Source organism: Podarcis melisellensis, assembly GCF_964234715.1.
Source record: "Podarcis melisellensis genome assembly, chromosome: 13".
In the NCBI taxonomy this organism is placed as follows: domain Eukaryota; kingdom Metazoa; phylum Chordata; class Lepidosauria; order Squamata; family Lacertidae; genus Podarcis; species Podarcis melisellensis.
The window spans coordinates 20,334,874-20,351,863 of record NC_138545.1 but is presented as its reverse complement, the minus strand read 5'-3'; the positions used below and the strand labels follow the sequence as shown (position 1 = coordinate 20,351,863).

The window sequence follows — 16,990 nt, the reverse complement described above, 5'->3', positions numbered from 1 at the left end:
TCTCTGCGCCCTCTAGCGTCCGTTTACCAGAAAACACGGGTAAAGGGGGGATGCAGCTCTTTGGGAAGGAGGAGGACGGGGGCGTGGCCGTCTATGCAAAAGAGGTTGGAAGGTGGGGGCATGACGCAAATAGAGCGCCGGACGTGACAGAGCGAAGGTGGCGTAGCCGGCGAGGCCCGGACTAGAGAGGGGGCGTGGCTAGGCATGCAGATATAGGGGCGGGTCCTGCTTGGGAAAGAGGAAGCGGACTGGAGAAGGTGGCCGAACGTTCGGTCGCAGGCACCTTTGGACTCAGGTGAGTCGCGGAAGGGTCAGCGCCGGGACCTTTGCTTCAGGCGCTAGGGCCAAGCGCTAGGGGGTCGCCAACGCCGGGGGCTCCTAGCCCTACGACGTTCAGAAACAGTATCACAAAGGAGGGGAAAGCGGCCCTCTTGAGCATGTCCAGAGTGCATTTCGCTGGCCGCCCAACCATCGCCCGCCTCCTCGGCGTCTCCGGCAGGAGGGATTGGGGTTTCCAGGTCAAAGGATGCAGCTCACCGCTCAAGCTCTCCCCACTCCGCTTTTAGGTTCCGGGGACTGCTGAGGTTGTGTTTTGAGGCTTGTGAAATGTCGGGGATTACAGCTTTGCTCTGGGACTTGCAAGCCCTGCCCCCTGATCCAAGATATGTTGAGGGGACATAGCAAGTGAGGAACTGCTCTGCACTTGCTCTAGGGCTCCTGGCTTTTATTGTTGTTGTTATTATTACTACTGTTCTCAAGTGCTGTATTGAACTTTGGCATTGGCAACAAATTACACTGGTCAGCCGCAGTCTGTGGACTTCAGATTTGCATTTGCCACGTGGGACAAACTTGCCCATTCCTGGACTTTTATGCATGCCTTTTCTTTGGGGTGGGCAGTGCCGGATTTACATATAAGCTAAACAAGCTATAGCTTAGGGCTCCACTCTCTTGGGAGCCCCCAAAAAATTTAAAGGAAAAAACAAACTGGATGTACATTTCCAAAATATAAGTTCAACAATTACTCTGATAAAATATGTATTTTTTATGTGCAAATGGCTTTAGATACCTATTAGGTCCATAAATTACCATATAGCATATATTCAACGCAAAAAAAAGCGGCAATTTGTTGTTGACAAAGGACAGCTGGGCGTATAAAGGGCCCCATTACCTTCAGTAGCTTAGGGCCTCATCAAACCTCAAACTGGCCCTGAGGGTGGGGGGAGGTGTGGAGAAACGATTGCTCTTGCCATTTCCTTCCTTTTTGGGAATTCCATTTCTGCATTCCTAATATAGTGTTTCCTGGTTTCCATAGGATCTCGGCGACAGGCACGCAAGGCAATGCACCTGACGTGGCTCCTGAGCGCTGCCCTTTTAGGGTTGGCAAGCTGTGTGCCCATTGAACGGCCCAAGGAGAAGCAAGAAGAGGAGACTCCCCCTGAGGCGCCAGTAAGGAATCCTAATCCTAAACATCTCTGTATTCTTGAGTAGTGCCCTAAAGTATAATGGTGGTTGGTGATATTATCATTATCCTATCTCCTGGTTAGCAGAACTTGGAGTCAGGAGCCAGTCTCCTCCTACTTCAGAATATATATTTTTATTTCTGATTTCAGTCCAGGAATTGCTTATGTTATTCTTTGCAAGCCAGTACCAGAAATCATTCCATTTATCAATTGGTATTTTTTTACTTGTAACTCTGAAATGGGAATATTTCATTTTTGCTTGAACAAACCGGAATGCAGTGTAGGAAATGGTGTAAAGAGGGATTATAAAACATGAAGTGGACATTTAAGGTCTTTGATGTCTTCCCATGTTATCTGGTGACTATATAGGTATAAAATAAATTCAAGGATGGAAGTTTAGCTCTTAAAATGTTTTGGTTCATCATGAGACAAAGCAGATAACTTTTAAATCAGTGAGTAAGTAAATATAGGTTCATATGAAATCTCAGGTGTTTAACATGCAGAACATCTCTCTGGGCTTGTTGTTTTTTGTCCCATCTTGTTGCTGGATTTGCTCTTACATAGTTTTGCTGTGGAAATTGAGAACTTCATACTTTAGTGGAAGTGAATAATCTCTCGTTTCAGAGAGAGAGAGATAGGACTAGGTGGCCTGATTTTTGTCCCAAAAGTTTGATGAATCCCACACCATATATATGTCACTAATTGTCTTTGTCTCTTAAACTGTATCTTTCCCATATTTCAAGGATGAAGCCTCTAGTTTGAGCAGTTTAGGTTGTGAAAGGGAGGGGAAGATTTACAGCCTCTGTCTCAGCCAGAGACCAGATGGCACCAAAAATTTGTTGGTCTCAACAGTATTTATGAACTGATTGTGATAAGGAAGTTGATAGATCTTGGGGTGCAAGAGCAGGAGCACGTCACACTGCAGAATTTTGTTACAGCTCTCCATTTGTTATTGATGATGATGAGGATGATGGATAGCACATGGAGTTTGCTTATGTTGCATTGGACCTCTTGAGTCCATTAAGCCCAGTTCTGTATCTTCTCTAACCAAGCATCTCTCCCAGGTCCCCTTCTCTGGAGACCCCAGGGACTAAATCGGAGAACCTTGCGTGTGCAAAGCAAACACTTTACCTCTGACCAACAGCCCTTCCCCGGATGGTTGCCCTGACCCATTGCTCTCGCTTTTGCACAGGACACAGGCCTCTATTATCACCGCTACCTCCAAGAAGTGATCAATGTGTTGGAAACAGATGGGCACTTCCGGGAAAAGCTCCAAGCAGCCAATGCTGAGGACATCAAGGTGATCTGAACTATGTTGTGTGGTCATGTGTGCTAGCAAGATAGTTTTCTTCTTTAGCCAACATTCAGAGGTTTGGGGTTTGGTGGATAGTGAAATATGGCTTCCCTGGGAGCCGGACTTGGATTTTTGTGGTAGTGATGGATCCATATCACTCTGCAGTGTGGTAACACTTCACTTGCTGAACGTGGACTGAGAAAACCTGGCCTTAAATCAGGGTGGGGAACCTTTTTGACTCCATGGACAAGACGCTTATCAGGCCAAATATGACAGCCTTGGCCACTCTCAAAATCCCTTGCATGGGTTTTTCAAATGGCCTGGTGGGCCAAATTGGACTCCCGGTGGGCCAGGGCTGGCCCCTGGGCTGGAGGCTCCCCACCCCTGCTTTAAATCCCAAAGCTCACTTAGATGACTTTAGTCCAATTGCTGTCACTCAGCCTATCCCATCTCATAAGGTTGTTGTGAAGATGGGATGAGATGCATGTTCTGCGTTGGTTTCCTTGGAGGAAGGGTGGAATTAGCATGGCTAATAGTAAACAAAACCTGCCATCTGTGGCTTCTTTCAGAGTGGAAAGCTCAGCAAAGAGCTGGACTTTGTCAGCCACCATGTCCGCACCAAACTTGATGAATTGAAGCGTCAAGAGGTCTCCCGGCTTCGGATGCTTCTGAAGGCCAAGATGGATGCAACCATGGAACAAGGTGAGCTGGGACAGAAGTGGGTGGCGTGAGTGGGGGCTCCTGGAGGGATTTGGGGAATAGAAATAGGGGGGTGCTGAGAGTCAGGGATCCTGGTTTTGTGGTTGGGACGGTGGCATTTTGGATAGTTTGTGTTAGATCAGGGTTCCAGCATGAGAAGCTCAGGGCCACTGCAGAGTTAATCTGTGTGTACACTGAGTGGTCTTTGGACACTTATCCCTTCTGATCAGGGATTAATTGTTTCTGACAGCCTATTGCACATACTTATTAGTTGCATTTTCAGCCTGGGCTTCTTCAGATGTAGCCATAAAAATGGTCTTGTTAGATTGGTCCATCAGCAGCCAGCCTGGTCTCCCCACCCTCACACTTACTTTTCAGGAGACTTATGAGTTAGGCTTCATAGTGAGCCCCATCCCCTGTTGTCACCAGGAACTGATACAGTCTGGAAGTTCCATTTTCATTTGTTCTAACCAATAGCCATTGGCTTAAATGGAAGGTGGGGGATCTGCTGCCTTCTGTGTGCTTTCCCTGGCCAGGTTGGTTGGAGCTGATGGGATTTGTAGCCTGACAACCTGTGGAGGGGTGCAGGCTCCTCATCCCCATTCTCTGTGACCTGTTGGAGCTTCAGTTGTGAACCAGCATCCTTAACCTCTCCCCTGCAAACTCCTCTCCCCCTCCAGATGTACAGGTTGATCACCTCTCTTTGCTGAAGCAGTTCGAACATCTGGACCCTCAAAACCAGCACACGTTTGAAGCCCGGGATCTGGAGTTGCTCATTCAAGCCGTATGTCTGAACTTATTTCTTACCAAAATCGATGTGGCTGTCTTGTCAGCCTGTGGTGTGCTGATCCCCTGGTGTTTGCTCACCTCACCCTGGTCCATACAGCGTACTTGTGCAACGTAACACAACTGCCTGATTCAAGTGCTGTGCAAGAAGACATCCTTGTTGGCAGCAATGGGTCTTATTGCCCACTTAGCAACCATCCTCTGTTGCTGCTGCTGCACTTTTTGACAGCTGTGTGAGCCGTGGCAATTAACAGGTGATTGCATTTTGCTCCAGGGTGGAAAAAGCTTCACTTGCTAATTAATATCTATAAGTATGGGTGACTGGTTTAAAAGCAAGGCCTTTTGCCTAACGCTCCATGTGGTTCAGTGTGGGATCAGCCATGTGTGTCGTTTTCTCCTCCCCCCATATTGTTTAAAGGAGTGAAGGTTTCTTCCTTATGCTCTGGAGGAAAACAGCCACAAAAAGAGCAATTCTTTGGGAATTAAACTGGAGGTAATTGCCTGTGTTGCGGATTCAATTCCTCTGGAAGGAGAGCCAAGACAATAATTCTCATGCACAGTTTGTTCGAGGAAGTAAGATAATCTCTCTTCCCACCCCCACAATGCTCCTCTGCTTTTCTGTAAAGTGTTTTCTTTATTGGCTCATCCCCTTTTGAAGAAAGGCAGGCTGATCAGGATGGGAGATACTGTGTTTTTGTTTTGTGCATGTGCATTTAGTAATCACAGCACATCCAGATTTTTAATATGTATCCAATCTATTCTGCTTTTGATCTCAAGGGATGGGTGGTGGATGGCAGGTCTGAGATCAAGTGGGGTTGCAAGACCCAAATCCAGAATAGCCTTTGAGTTTGCAGTCCTAGTGCAATTCTGTCTGAGCTCTGTCTAGCTCAGTAAGACGGTGGCCCTGTCTGCACTATACATTTAAAGCAGTATTATACCGCTTTAAACACTCGTGGCTTTCCCCAAAGAATCCTGGGAGTGACTGTAGTTCATTAAGTTGTTAGGAGTCCCTTATTCCCCTCATAAAGCTGCAATTCTTACAGTGGTTTATTGAGAGAACTGAGAGAGGAGTTAGGAGTCTCTTGTTTTAATAACTGAGTCAGATGTCTCTAAAGAATCTGTTTCTATATGCAACCACGGCAGCTGGGATCGTATATGCTCTGAAATGGGAGGGAGGGAACAGTACCAACGAAGGAAGAATGGCAGACGAAGCTGGAGGAATATGCAGAAATAGCAAGTTTAACCAGCAGAATAAGAGATCGGGAGGAAAGAGTGTTTAAGGGAGATTGGAAAACGTTTGTATAATATTTGAAGAGTTATTGAAAACAAAACGTTGGCAGGATTAGAGTAAATTCAGCGGTATAAATTAAGTTGAGAAGATGAGAAAGAATTAATATGGCGTTAATTAGAATATGCAGCAGCAGAAGATAATTAGAGTGAACCATGGAAAGGAGGAAAGTCAACGATTGTTTATTTTTTGTGAATGCAAATGTGGAAAAAAAATTGTAAAAGTTAAAATTGTGTGTGTGTATGCTGCACTAGATGGATCACTGGCCTGATCCAGGAAGCTCGCCTTACATTCTTGTGTTTACTTTGAGCTTTGCGGGGACTTCAGGCATCCGTCTTCCAGCATCCCGGGTTAGAGCAGGGGGAGTTGCTTTTGTCCCAGCTCTCCCACCCCACTTTGTCACTGTTGACATTATCTTGCCTCTTCGCCCCGCAGGCTACTAAGGACCTGGAGAACTACGATGCTGCTCACCACGAAGAGTTCAAGCGTTACGAGATGATGAAGGAGCACGAGCGCCGGGAGTACTTGAAATCTCTGGATGAGGAGAAGCGCCGGGAGGAGGAGGCGCATTTTGAGGCGCTCAAGAAGAAGCACAAGGAGCATCCCAAGGTCAACGTCCCGGTAAGGGAACCACTTCTAGGGGTTTTTTGTGGGGGGAGGGCGTGCGGGTGTCCCTGTGGGAGGCAAAGATGGGAGCTATTACTACTTTTGACTGGCCTTGATTGCCTCATCTGTAACCCCAATGCAGGGGAGCCGTGATCAGCTCAAGGAGGTCTGGCAGGAGACCGACGGCTTGGACCCCAATGAGTTCAACCCCAAGACTTTCTTCAAATTACACGGTGAGGAAGGGGAGGAAAGGTGTTCCTCTATTTCTGTCTTTCATCACTTCTCTGAAGGGAGCTCTGGTATCAGGCTTATAGCAGTGGAGGGCTGACAGGTTTAGCTGACGATCAGTAGATTAGTGACATTTTATAGTAGTTGGAAGCTGCTCTGGATGGCTTCCAACACATAAAAACACAGTAAAACATCAAACATTAAAAATCTCCCAATACAGGGCTGCCTTTGGGTATCTTCTAAAAGTTGTATAGTTTTTTATCTCCTTGACATCTGATGGGAAGGCCCTCTGCCTGGCTTCCTGTAATTTCACTTCTCACAGTGAAGAAACTGCCAGAAGGCCCTCGGAGTTGGACCTCAATGTGTGGGCTGAACAATGGGGGTGGAGACGCTCCTTCAAGTATACAGGACAGAGGCCATTTAGGCCACAGTCTTGAAAACATGGTTTATTTCTGAACGTGCCTCACCCTGTCCCTGCACAGCTTCTCTCTTCTCCCTCACCTCCACATGTGCCCCAAACGAGTCACATTATTTTCTAGATCTGATTTATTACTCTCCCTTCACCGCAAGGTCCCAGGGTAATGTAGAAACACAATCTTGAAATTAATTCAAACAATGGACAAAGCCACATTCTTTTGGCTGTAATGTTGTTCAAACCCAGAGCAAGGTTTTTTCCAAACCTGCCACGTGCAAAAAAACCAAGGTTTGTTCTTGGATTAATTGGTAGCTCACCATATTGTTTGAAGGCAACAAGGCACAGCCTAGGCTTTAGGTAACATGACAGGCCGTAATTTGTGTGGGGTTGGGGTGGGCATAAAACTCTGGCATATTGTGATGTACAAAACCAGGCCACTGGCTCTCCCATAATTACTCATTGGGGACAGAGAGAGAGAGGCTTGCTTAGGTCTAACTCTATCTTCCTTACTTTCCCCCCTCAGACACAAATAGTGATGGAGTTCTAGATGAGCAGGAACTGGAGGCTCTCTTCACTAAGGAGGTAAGTTCTCTGCGTGGTTCTTAGAAATAAGCCTGTGCCTAGGCTGTACCACAGCAGACTGCAGCTGGGAGGGGCATGCATGTTTCAATGCTCTTCTATACAAAAGCAAGCCCGCAAGCCCCTCTGCATGTAGAAAACTAGCACATGGGAGGAAAGCTTCTCTCTGACACTTTGTTATCTGTATACAAAGAAGTTTTTTCTTGTATTTGGGGGCAGAAGGGGATGCATTCAAGCATTTGAGCCTCCCCTTGCAGTCTGCTGTGGTGCAAACTTGAAACAGGTCCTCATAAGTCCTCTTGCCTGCATATAGTGACCAGTTTTATCTGGCAGGGGTCCCTTTACCAGCCCAAACTGGAGGTGCTGGGGATTGAACCTGGGAAATTCTGCGTGCAGGGCAAGCACTCTCCTAACTGAGCTACAGCCCAGTTGTCAAGGGATGATCTTATAAGAGGGCTGATAGGTGTGGGTTGTGAGTAGTCTCGAGAGGCAGGTTTCCCTTCTGGGGAACGACATGAGCTCAGGCATACAGCATGCATATTGTGCATGCCAGAGGTCCTAGATTTGATCCTTGGCATCTCGAGGCAGGGCTGGGGGATGCCTCAGCTTGAAGAGCCAGAAAGACACTGGCAGTCCAGTGTAAAGGTAAAGGGGACCCCTGACCATCAGGTCCAGTCGTGGCCGACTCTGGGGTTGCGGCGCTCATCTCACTTTGTTGGCCGAGGGAGCCGGCGTGCAGCTTCCGGGTCATGTGGCCAGCATGACTAAGCCACTTCTGGCGAACCAGAGCAGCGCACAGAAACGCCGTTTACCTTCCCACCAGAGTGGTACCTATTTATCTACTTGCACTTTGATGTGCTTTCGAACTGCTAGGTTGGCAGGAGCAGGGACTGAGCAACGGGAGCTCACCCTGTCACGGGGATTCGAACTGCCCACCTTCTGATCGGCAAGTCCTAGGCTCTGTGGTTTAACCCACAGCGCCACCCGCGTCCCGGCAGTCCAGTGTAGACAAAGCTAAATAGACCCAACTGGTCTGATGGGGTAGGAGGAAGCCTCCTATGTGCCCGAGATTTAGGACCTTTGGACCTTTTTTGTGGGGAAGAAGTTCCTCATGGTTAGAGAAGGGAGATGAGCACAACAGGACTTCTAAGCCTCTCACCTTGCCCTTGTTCCCCACTTTGCAGCTGGAGAAGGTCTACGACCCCCGGAACGAAGAGGACGACATGTTAGAAATGGAGGAGGAGCGGCTGCGCATGCGGGAGCATGTCATGCACAATGTAAGCATCTGGGCCGGACTTAGAGGCCGATACAGCGCCATTGCTCCTGCGATCAGAGAAGGCAAGGGGGGTCCACCTGCGAGACGCTTTTATTATGACACCTTAGCTTTTCTCCCAGTGAAACACTTGCTTCTTTCCCTTTCTGTTCTATCCCTGCGAGGCTGGTTAGCCCTGGCGAGCTTCATGGCCGAGTGGGGACTTGAACCCTGCTCTCCCAGGTCCTTGTCCCAACGCTAACCACTGCACCACGCTGCCTCTTTCGCAAAGCAATCCACAGTGCTAGCGTATCAGCTGAGAGTGAGGTGCCAAGTTCCCACAGCCTGTTGTCGTTGGTGGGAGGACTTAATATACCTTTCCTCCAACTTACAGCCCTCCTGATTTTTGGTCTGCCCCAATGACCCTCAGCCCCAGCAGTCACAGTCTGTGGGAGTTGCAGTCCGGCTTACTGTCTCTCAGCCCAGCCTATTGCCCGCAGCATGGCCCTACCGTACAGGGTTCTTGTGCGTAATGTCCTACGGAAGCGAGTTCCACAGTTTATGCTTTGTGGTGTTGCCTCTGCTCATTCACAGTACAGTGGTACCTCTGGTTACGTACTTAATTCATCCCGGAGGTCCGTTCTTAACCTGAAACTGTTCTTAACCTGAAGCACCACTTTAGCTAATGGGGCTTCCCGCTGCTGCCGCGCCACCGCCACGCGATTTCTGTTCTCATCCTGAAGCAAAGTTCTTAACCTGAAGCACTATTTCTGGGTTAGCAGAGTCTGTAACCTGAAGCACATGTAACCTGAAGCGTATGTAACCCGAGGTACCACTGTACTGATCTGGGATGTCTAGAAGACTCATCTTAGTAGAAAGCTTTGCCAAAAAATAAAAAAATGCCCAAACCCCAGAATTTGTGGGTGAGGGTGAACACTAAGAGACCACAACAGGGGTGGCAGACCTCATTGCCAGCCTCCAGGTGTTTTTTTGAACTCTTCACCATCTCTTCACTCATCCCTGGGGCTGATGGGAGTTGCTGGAAATGGAACGGAGGCAGCAAGCGAGGTCATTGAATCTCTGCTAATGTGCAGCAAGCACAGAAAACATTGGCCGTCTATAGTGACGGAAGCAGCTTGCAACTGGAGCGGAGGAGGACTGAACTGCTTCCCTCCAGTTAACATCCTTTCACTACTAGAGTGGTTGAAAGGGCCAGACCACACGTTTCCTTTCCCCTGAGAGGTTGTGGAGAAAGAGACTGACTTCAGGAAATATGTGGGTGGCAGAGCCTGTGTGTTTATTTGTGTGTGTGTGTGTGTACTGGGAAACTTGGCTTTCCCCTTTTCTCTCCCACACATTTCGCTTCTGAGATCTTTCTGCATATTGTTCCCGTTGGTGTCATCTACACCTCGGTATTTTTCCAAGTATCAAGAATAGATGACTGGAACTTCCCCCAACCTGATGTCGCCCTCCCACCTGAGGACCCAAGACTGGGGGAAAGGCTGTTGTGTTCTGAATGTTTACCAGCTTGACTCATCACTGGGGCTCTGTTTCTGCTTTCCCCACCTTTTGATGTGAGGAGGATTGTTAACGAGAGCAGCTTTTGCCAACCTGGTGCCCTCCAGGTTGGGGGTGATGGGAAGTTAGCCAACCTGATGACTTCCAGATTTGCTAAGGCTGAAATGGAGACGGGGCCTTTTTGGTAGTGGCACCCAGCCTATGGAATTCCCTCCACAGGGAGGTTTGTGTGGGTTCTCCCTTCCTCCTAAGGGCAAGTCAAGGCTTTCCTTTCTAGAAAAGCCTTTGTGGGGAAAGCAGTTGTTTGTCCTGTCCTGCTCCTGCTTATTGTCATCTACTTGCTTCTGTTTCTGTAGGTTTGATTGTCAGGTTTGTGGTGATTGGTTTTGTTTATTTATAATTCTATGTTGATTTGAATTGGGGCCTGTTGTAAAATTAAGATGAGGGTTTTTTTTTTCCTGTGGGTTCAGAAATGCAGCATATAGATAACCAAAATTTACTTCCAAGTCTGTTTCATAGCAAACAAGGCTAGAAGCTTGCTCATTATTTTCTTTAAGAAGTGAAAGCTTTAAGACGTGTTGTTCTGTAGCCAGTATAGGTATGGAGTGACCCAGAGTCAAGAGAGAAGGGTGGAGGACCCATAACTCATACGCTGCAAATTTCTGAGGCGCCAACAGGCTTGGAGGGGAAAATGTCAGAAAAGCAGGGAGGGGCTGAAATAGATTGAGGCCTAATAGAGGGATTGAAGGCTCAGGCAGATTTCTGTGGTCAGTTCACAATTTATCTTCTTGCAGGTGGACCTTAACAAAGACCGCCTGGTGACTCTGGAAGAGTTCCTCAAATCCACTCAGAAGAAGGAATTCAACGAAGCTGACAGATGGGAGGTGTGTGGGTTTGTGGAGGGGAGATTGCTGTGCAAAAAAGATTCTGAATGTCTGCTAACAAGGATCAATGATGCAGGTCACTAGTAGCAGATTGCAGGCCCAGGGGTGTGGGGCACCTCAGTTGCAGGGGCCAGAAATTATCTCTCTCTCTCTCAAGCCCTGGGACTCTCCATGGGCCAAACACTTGTTCCAGCCTTGTTCCAAGTGCTTTTCCCTGTCTGAAACCTGCCATTGGAACTGTGATTATGCCTTGGATATGTAAGGATAAATTTAGGTGGGTAGGTGCTTAGAGAAGTCTGGGTTTGGCAGACCTGGAATGTAGCCTGCTGTACAGAGGTAAAGAGTCAGATCATTAGCCACACCCATTTTGGTTCTGGCCACACCCACCTTTGCCTCTGGCCACACCCACTACTGGCATGATGCAAGGTTGCCCTTGAGGGAGTGAGCTCCTCTGGTTAAATAAGGTCTGCCCATCCCTAGGCCAGGAGCAGACAAATCTAACACACTCTCTGAAACTAGGTCAATCTTGCTGCATGCATGTGAAGTTTCTAAAAAGCAAATCATCTGTCTTTGCTTGAGGCAAGCTAATTCCCTTGGCGTGGAAGGAGACTTGTCTTAAATTGTTTGGGGCTGTGTATCAAGAGGGCCTACTGTCCCTGATATTCCTTCGCTATAGTGTGGGAATTTTTGAAAATTGATTTTATGAGAGACTTCAGAGTCAAGAAAACAACATTTCAGTTTCATTGTCAAAACGTGCTGACTTTTCCTTGGCTGTCTTTGATGGCCCTAAGCCTCAAGGTTCTGGTATTTTTAAAGGTAAAGGTTGTTTCAAGCTTTTTTAATAAAAAAATGTGTCAAATGATTTGAAGCCATGCAATTAAAAAAAAAAGATTGGGGCAGAATATGTTTTTAATGATAAATGAAGGTGACTGGTTTTTCCTGCCCTATGTATGTTAGGAGAGTTTTCTATAAATTGCTCAAAGTTGCTTGCAGCATTTCAAAAAATTAAACTGATTGCTTTATTAGATCTGACAGTTGTTTTTGCAACTTTATAAAGCAGTTTTAATATGCAGCATAACTACGAAGCCAGCAACCTTGTGTGGCCATTTCTGATTCTCACCCCTCAGCTTGATTACAGTACATTTTTATTTGTTGAGCAAAAATGCTCAGAACCTTTCATTTTTGCAGCAACAGCCTTTTAGGGGCTATAACAGTATTCTTCAGCGGGTACTTGTTCCAGCCATGGGAACATAAGCCCAGTAGCTGCCGGTGCCCATTGGGGCAGGTGGGGTAGAAGGCAGTGGGCCCAAGAGCCAGAGACTAGTGGAGTTTGTACTCTGTTTGTTCCCATCCTCATCTTCCCTGTTGAGTTCTATGGGGCAGTGCCCCATTTGCCCCAATGGGCCAGCCTCCTCTGCTTAAGACTTGGTATTTGTGAAATCTGCAACAGAGGTACTTTGATCCATATTACAGGCAACTCCCCACTTAGGCACATTCGAGGCATATGCTACTTGCACACCCCAGAAGTGGAACAAAATGGCATGAAAACCACGTTTAGCAATCCCACAAGCCTTTGCGAGTGCAATCCCAGGAGCCTTTGCACCAACCTTTGAGGCCTGCGGAGAGTGGGAATTTGAAAAAGGAGGTTTTAAGGGAGTGATTGCGGTGGAGAGTTTGGTGTATTTGGGGGGTTTTCAAGAGTTTCCAGAGGCTTGCAGGATTCCTCAAACTTGGCCTTCCAGATGTTTTTGGCCTACAACTCCCATAATCCTTGCCTAGCAGGACCAGTGGTCAGGGATGATGGGAATTGTAGTCTCAAAAACCTCTGGAGGTTTGAGGAAGCCTGGTTTAGAGGGTGTTTGCAGGCAGGCTCTTTCAGTGATTTTCCCAATATACACAATTTCACTTAAACGTGCGCTGCCTCGGAACGTAACCCCTGCATCAATGGGGAGTTGCCTACATACACAATCACCACCACTATCACCCTTCGTTCTGTGTTGGACCAAGTCCATGTCACGTGACCTAAAAGAGCTCCCAGATTCAACGATCTCTCTCGTCAGTTAAGCCAGCCGCTCTGTTTCTCACTTCTTCCCCCATCCAGACTGTGGAAGAGACCCAAGTGTACTCGGAAGCCGAGCTTCAGCGCTTTGAGGCAGAGCTGGCGGCCCAGCAGGCGGAGTTAGGCCGGCAAGCCGAGCAGCTTCGCCAGCAGCACCAGGAACTGCAGCAGCGGCAGGTGGAGCTTGATGCCCAGAAGAAGGAATTTCAGCAGGTGGGAAGCATGAGGTTGCAGGGTGGTGGTGGTGTGGACATTTGGTTGGCATAGCTGTTGGGTGAGAGAAGTTGGATTGGGAGACAGGTTAACTGAGGGGAAAGGGCTTTGGTGTGGCGAGAAGGGTGCAGTTGCAGCCCTTTCTTCTGCAAGAAGATCAAAGCATGGGGGGAACATGTGCAAAAACCAAAACCAAAGAAGGTCCCAGCATTTTGTAATTGCGTGCATGCCGTTTTCAGGATGCAATTGCACTTTGAGGGTTTGTGTGTGAGCTCACTCGGCTTCCCGTTCCTTACAGGTTGTGCTCCAGATGGAACAGAGGAAAGCCCAAAAGCAGCCTGAGCAGGCACCCCATGTTGGACCTGACGGAGAACTGAAGTTCCAAGCCCAGCCGCCGCACGCAGCCCCAGCAGGTAGGAGGAGCCGTGTCCCCTGGGTTCTCTTGGAAAATAAGGGAGTCTGGTCCGTTGAGAGAGGAAAAGTGGTTGGCAGCTGGGGTCTCTGAGCTTTCTTGAAAGGGACGAGGATCTGAGCCTGTATGCAGTGCAGCTCTTTAAAAAGTACTTCGAAATACGCTCCCAAACGCCAGAAGCTGTGTGGCAAAGTGACCAGAGTGTTGGTCCAGGACCGGGGAGACCAGGTTTCAATTCCCCACTCAGCCATGGGACTCGCTGGGTGACTTGGGGCTAGTCCCTGTCTCTGAGCCTAACCCATCTCACGGAGGGGGTGGTGGACAATGAAATGGGGAGGGGGAGAATCATGTAGGCCACCTGGAGCCCCTTGGAGGAGAGGTGGGCTATAAACGGGGGGGGGGGGGGTAAATTAAATCACAAGTAAAACTGGCTTCAGAACTGTTTATAATGTCTGGCAGTAGTTCTCCTGGGTTCCAGAGAGGGAATATTCCCAGTCCAATACGGTGGTACCTCGGGTTAAATACTTAATTAGTTCCAGAGGTCCGTTCTTAACCTGAAACTGTTCTTAACCTGAAGCACCACTTTAGCTAATGGGGCTTCCCGCTGCGGCCGGAGCCCGATTTCTGTTCTCATCCTGAAGCAAAGTTCTTAACCCGAGGTACTATTTCTGGGTTAGCGGAGTCTGTAACCTGAAGCGTATGTAACCTGAGGTACCACTGTATGGAAAAGTTGGGGAGTGAACCTGGGACCTTCTGCATTCAAAGCAGTTGCTCTACCACTAAGTTACGGCCTTTCCCCATAGCAGGAGAGTGCGGGGGGGTGGGGAGGCTTGCCTGGCCATGGCGCTCTGGATTCTTTGCAGTCTCCACCAGCCACCTCCCCAATTCTGATGCTGGGGAAGGAGGGAGGGATGTCCCCGTGTAGCTGCCAGGATGATCTCTGCCTGCAGCTTCAGATTTTCGAAGAGGGCTGGTCACTTCTGTACCCTCTCCAGAGGGTAGCACCATCCATGACAGGTGGAACCATCTAAACCTGTGTAGTGGGCACCTGCGCCAGGAGGGCAAGCGAAAGGGAGGAACAGGATTCCCATGCTCTTTCAAAGGCAAGTGAAGTCCTGTCGATGACAACAGCTCCACGCTCTTGTGTTCTCCTTTCCCCCCAGACCAAACACCTCCTCCTCCACCCGAGTCCCATGCTGGAGGCCCTGCGTTGCCGGATGCTCCTGCCCTGCAGAACCAGGTGGAACCTCTCCAGAACCAACAGCATCACGCGAATCCTGTGGAGCACTGATGGGTGTGGTTGTGGGGAATTAGGGTTGCCTTTTCCTCTTGTTTCCCCATCCCCTTTGCACCTGGAGCTCCCAAATCCAAACTTTCCCGGTACCATGGGCAAAGGGAATAGGCAAGAGATCTCTCCTATCGCAGAAAACTGTGGGAAGAGTCTTTAATGGAAGCCCTGCCCCTTAACCAGTCTCTGCCCACTCCTCTTCTGGTCGCACACAAGAGAAAATAGGTATGGGAGCTGTTAAAAAACAACGCACACACATAAATCCTCCCCTTTTTAAAATTTAACCGATCGGGGCTCTCTGCTTCTCTCTAGCCACAATGAGCCTCTGAGGGAGCCCTTAGCAGGGCTCTAATGAGGGAGGTGGAGGAGCGTTTGCCATGGAAGATGAGCAGAGGGAGGGAGAAGAAACTGAGCGAGAGACCGGCACCACACCTGCCCTGGTCATTTTCTACTATGTTCCTGGATGCACTGGGGGGAAACCAACAGGGTTGGGGGACATGATGTCTCTCTTGCTGATGTCAGTATTGTAGACTCGGGCCACTACCTTCCTCCTTTTCAAAAGTTGATTCCTTTATAATGGGATTGCAGTGTTGACCTTTTTTTATTTTTAATTATTTGGGCCCTTGTATTTAAATAAAGCTCTCAAAACACATCTGATTTCCAGCGGCTTCTCTTGCTTCCTTCTGTAGGAACTTATCTCAATTCACATACATCTGAGAAAGTCCCACTGTGTCCTGTGGGGTCTTAAGGGAAGGAACAGCAAAAATTGCTCTGAGTCTGTGTCAGTATCAGTCGGGGGCCCCAGGCGGAGGTTGAGCCATCCTTACTTTACAATAAATAAACTGTGTAGATGTGTGTGTATATCCACCCTGGCCACACACACCCTCCATGCCAGTGGTTGCATCCTGACCTCCACATGGAATCTAGAAAGTTGCCTTGTACTGAGTCAGACCATTGGCTCATCTAGCTCAGCACTGTCTGCACGGACAGGCAGCAGCATTCCAGGCAGGGGGATCTCTCCCAACCCTCCCTGGAGATGACAGGGATTGAACCCAAGACCTCGTGCATGCAAAGCGGATGCTGTAACCATTGAGCTGCAGCTGGGCCCCCCTCGTTTCTGAGTGGTCATGTGGTAAATGCAGGCAGAGCATTTATCCGCAGTCTCTTCTTAAGAGGCCTCCTGTGTGCGCAACCGCTTCCTGCAGCAGCAGGACCATGGAGGGGGCAGAAATGAAGGCAGGAACGGGGGTCCGGTGCAGCAAGACTTTGGAAAGGGTTGCAAAATGTCAGGGGTTGAAACTCTTTGGCATGTCCCCTGCACGCAATTTGGGCAGAGGGAAGGCTTGTAAGTGGCTTGTTTATTTTTAAAAAATGTTTTTATTAGCAATTTCAACATATGAAAACCTATCGTATTCATTATTCTTCCCCCCTCAAACCCTCCCCCCTCCCCCAGAGACTTCCCTCAGCTCCTCTCTCATTTCTCAGCCCATATTATTCTCTGCATATTGTAAAGTTATACAAATCCTTACGTTATCGGTCTACCATGTTGTATGTGGCCTGTTTAAATGGGCCAAAGCGCAGTCCTGTGCCAGCTGCCATCACGTGCCCAGGTGAGTAGCCTTTACCCACTCTCTCATTTCATAGGCACTCTCCCCCTTGGATGGAAAATAATGTGGGTGTGACAGAGAGCAACCTGTTCCTTCCCTGAGTTGTGCAGTCTGCTCCTGAGCTCCACCCACGTGCGTCTCATGTGCCCTGTGGTTTCATGCATCTGCTTTTGATGTGCCACCTACCTTCCTTCCTCCCCCCCCTCCCAATTTAGAAAAAACAAAAAAAAATCCTTCCAGTAGCACCTTAAAGACCAACTAAGTCAGTTCTTGGTATGAGCTTTCGTGTGCATGCACACTTCTTCAGATACCAGCTGACTTAGTTGGTCTTTAAGGTGCTACTGGAAGGAATTTTTTTTGTTTTGACTATGGCAGACCAACACGGCTACCTATCTGTAACTA

General features: G+C 48.4%; 1 protein-coding gene across 1 annotated transcript; it reads left to right on the top strand.

Moving 5' to 3' along the window:
• Positions 1-160: 160 nt before the first annotated feature.
• Positions 161-15,631, top strand: NUCB1 (nucleobindin 1). The gene is made up of 13 exons (XM_081886015.1): positions 161-295; positions 1,313-1,446; positions 2,653-2,760; positions 3,324-3,456; positions 4,134-4,237; positions 5,963-6,148; positions 6,276-6,366; positions 7,300-7,358; positions 8,540-8,632; positions 10,920-11,009; positions 13,111-13,281; positions 13,580-13,694; positions 14,857-15,631. The coding sequence occupies exons 2-13, from the start codon at positions 1,339-1,341 to the stop codon at positions 14,982-14,984; spliced, it is 1,386 nt and encodes a 461-aa protein (XP_081742141.1). The 5' UTR covers positions 161-295; positions 1,313-1,338; the 3' UTR covers positions 14,985-15,631.
• Positions 15,632-16,990: the final 1,359 nt, after the last annotated feature.

Coding starts and splice junctions, on each gene's coding strand:
- NUCB1 (XM_081886015.1), top strand. CDS start 1,339: ATGCACCTGACGTGGCTCCTGAGCGCTGCCCTTTTAGGGTTGGCAAGC. Junction 2,761..3,323: donor CCAATGCTGAGGACATCAAG/GTGATCTGAACT, acceptor GGCTTCTTTCAG/AGTGGAAAGCTCAGCAAAGA. Junction 4,238..5,962: donor TGGAGTTGCTCATTCAAGCC/GTATGTCTGAAC, acceptor TTCGCCCCGCAG/GCTACTAAGGACCTGGAGAA.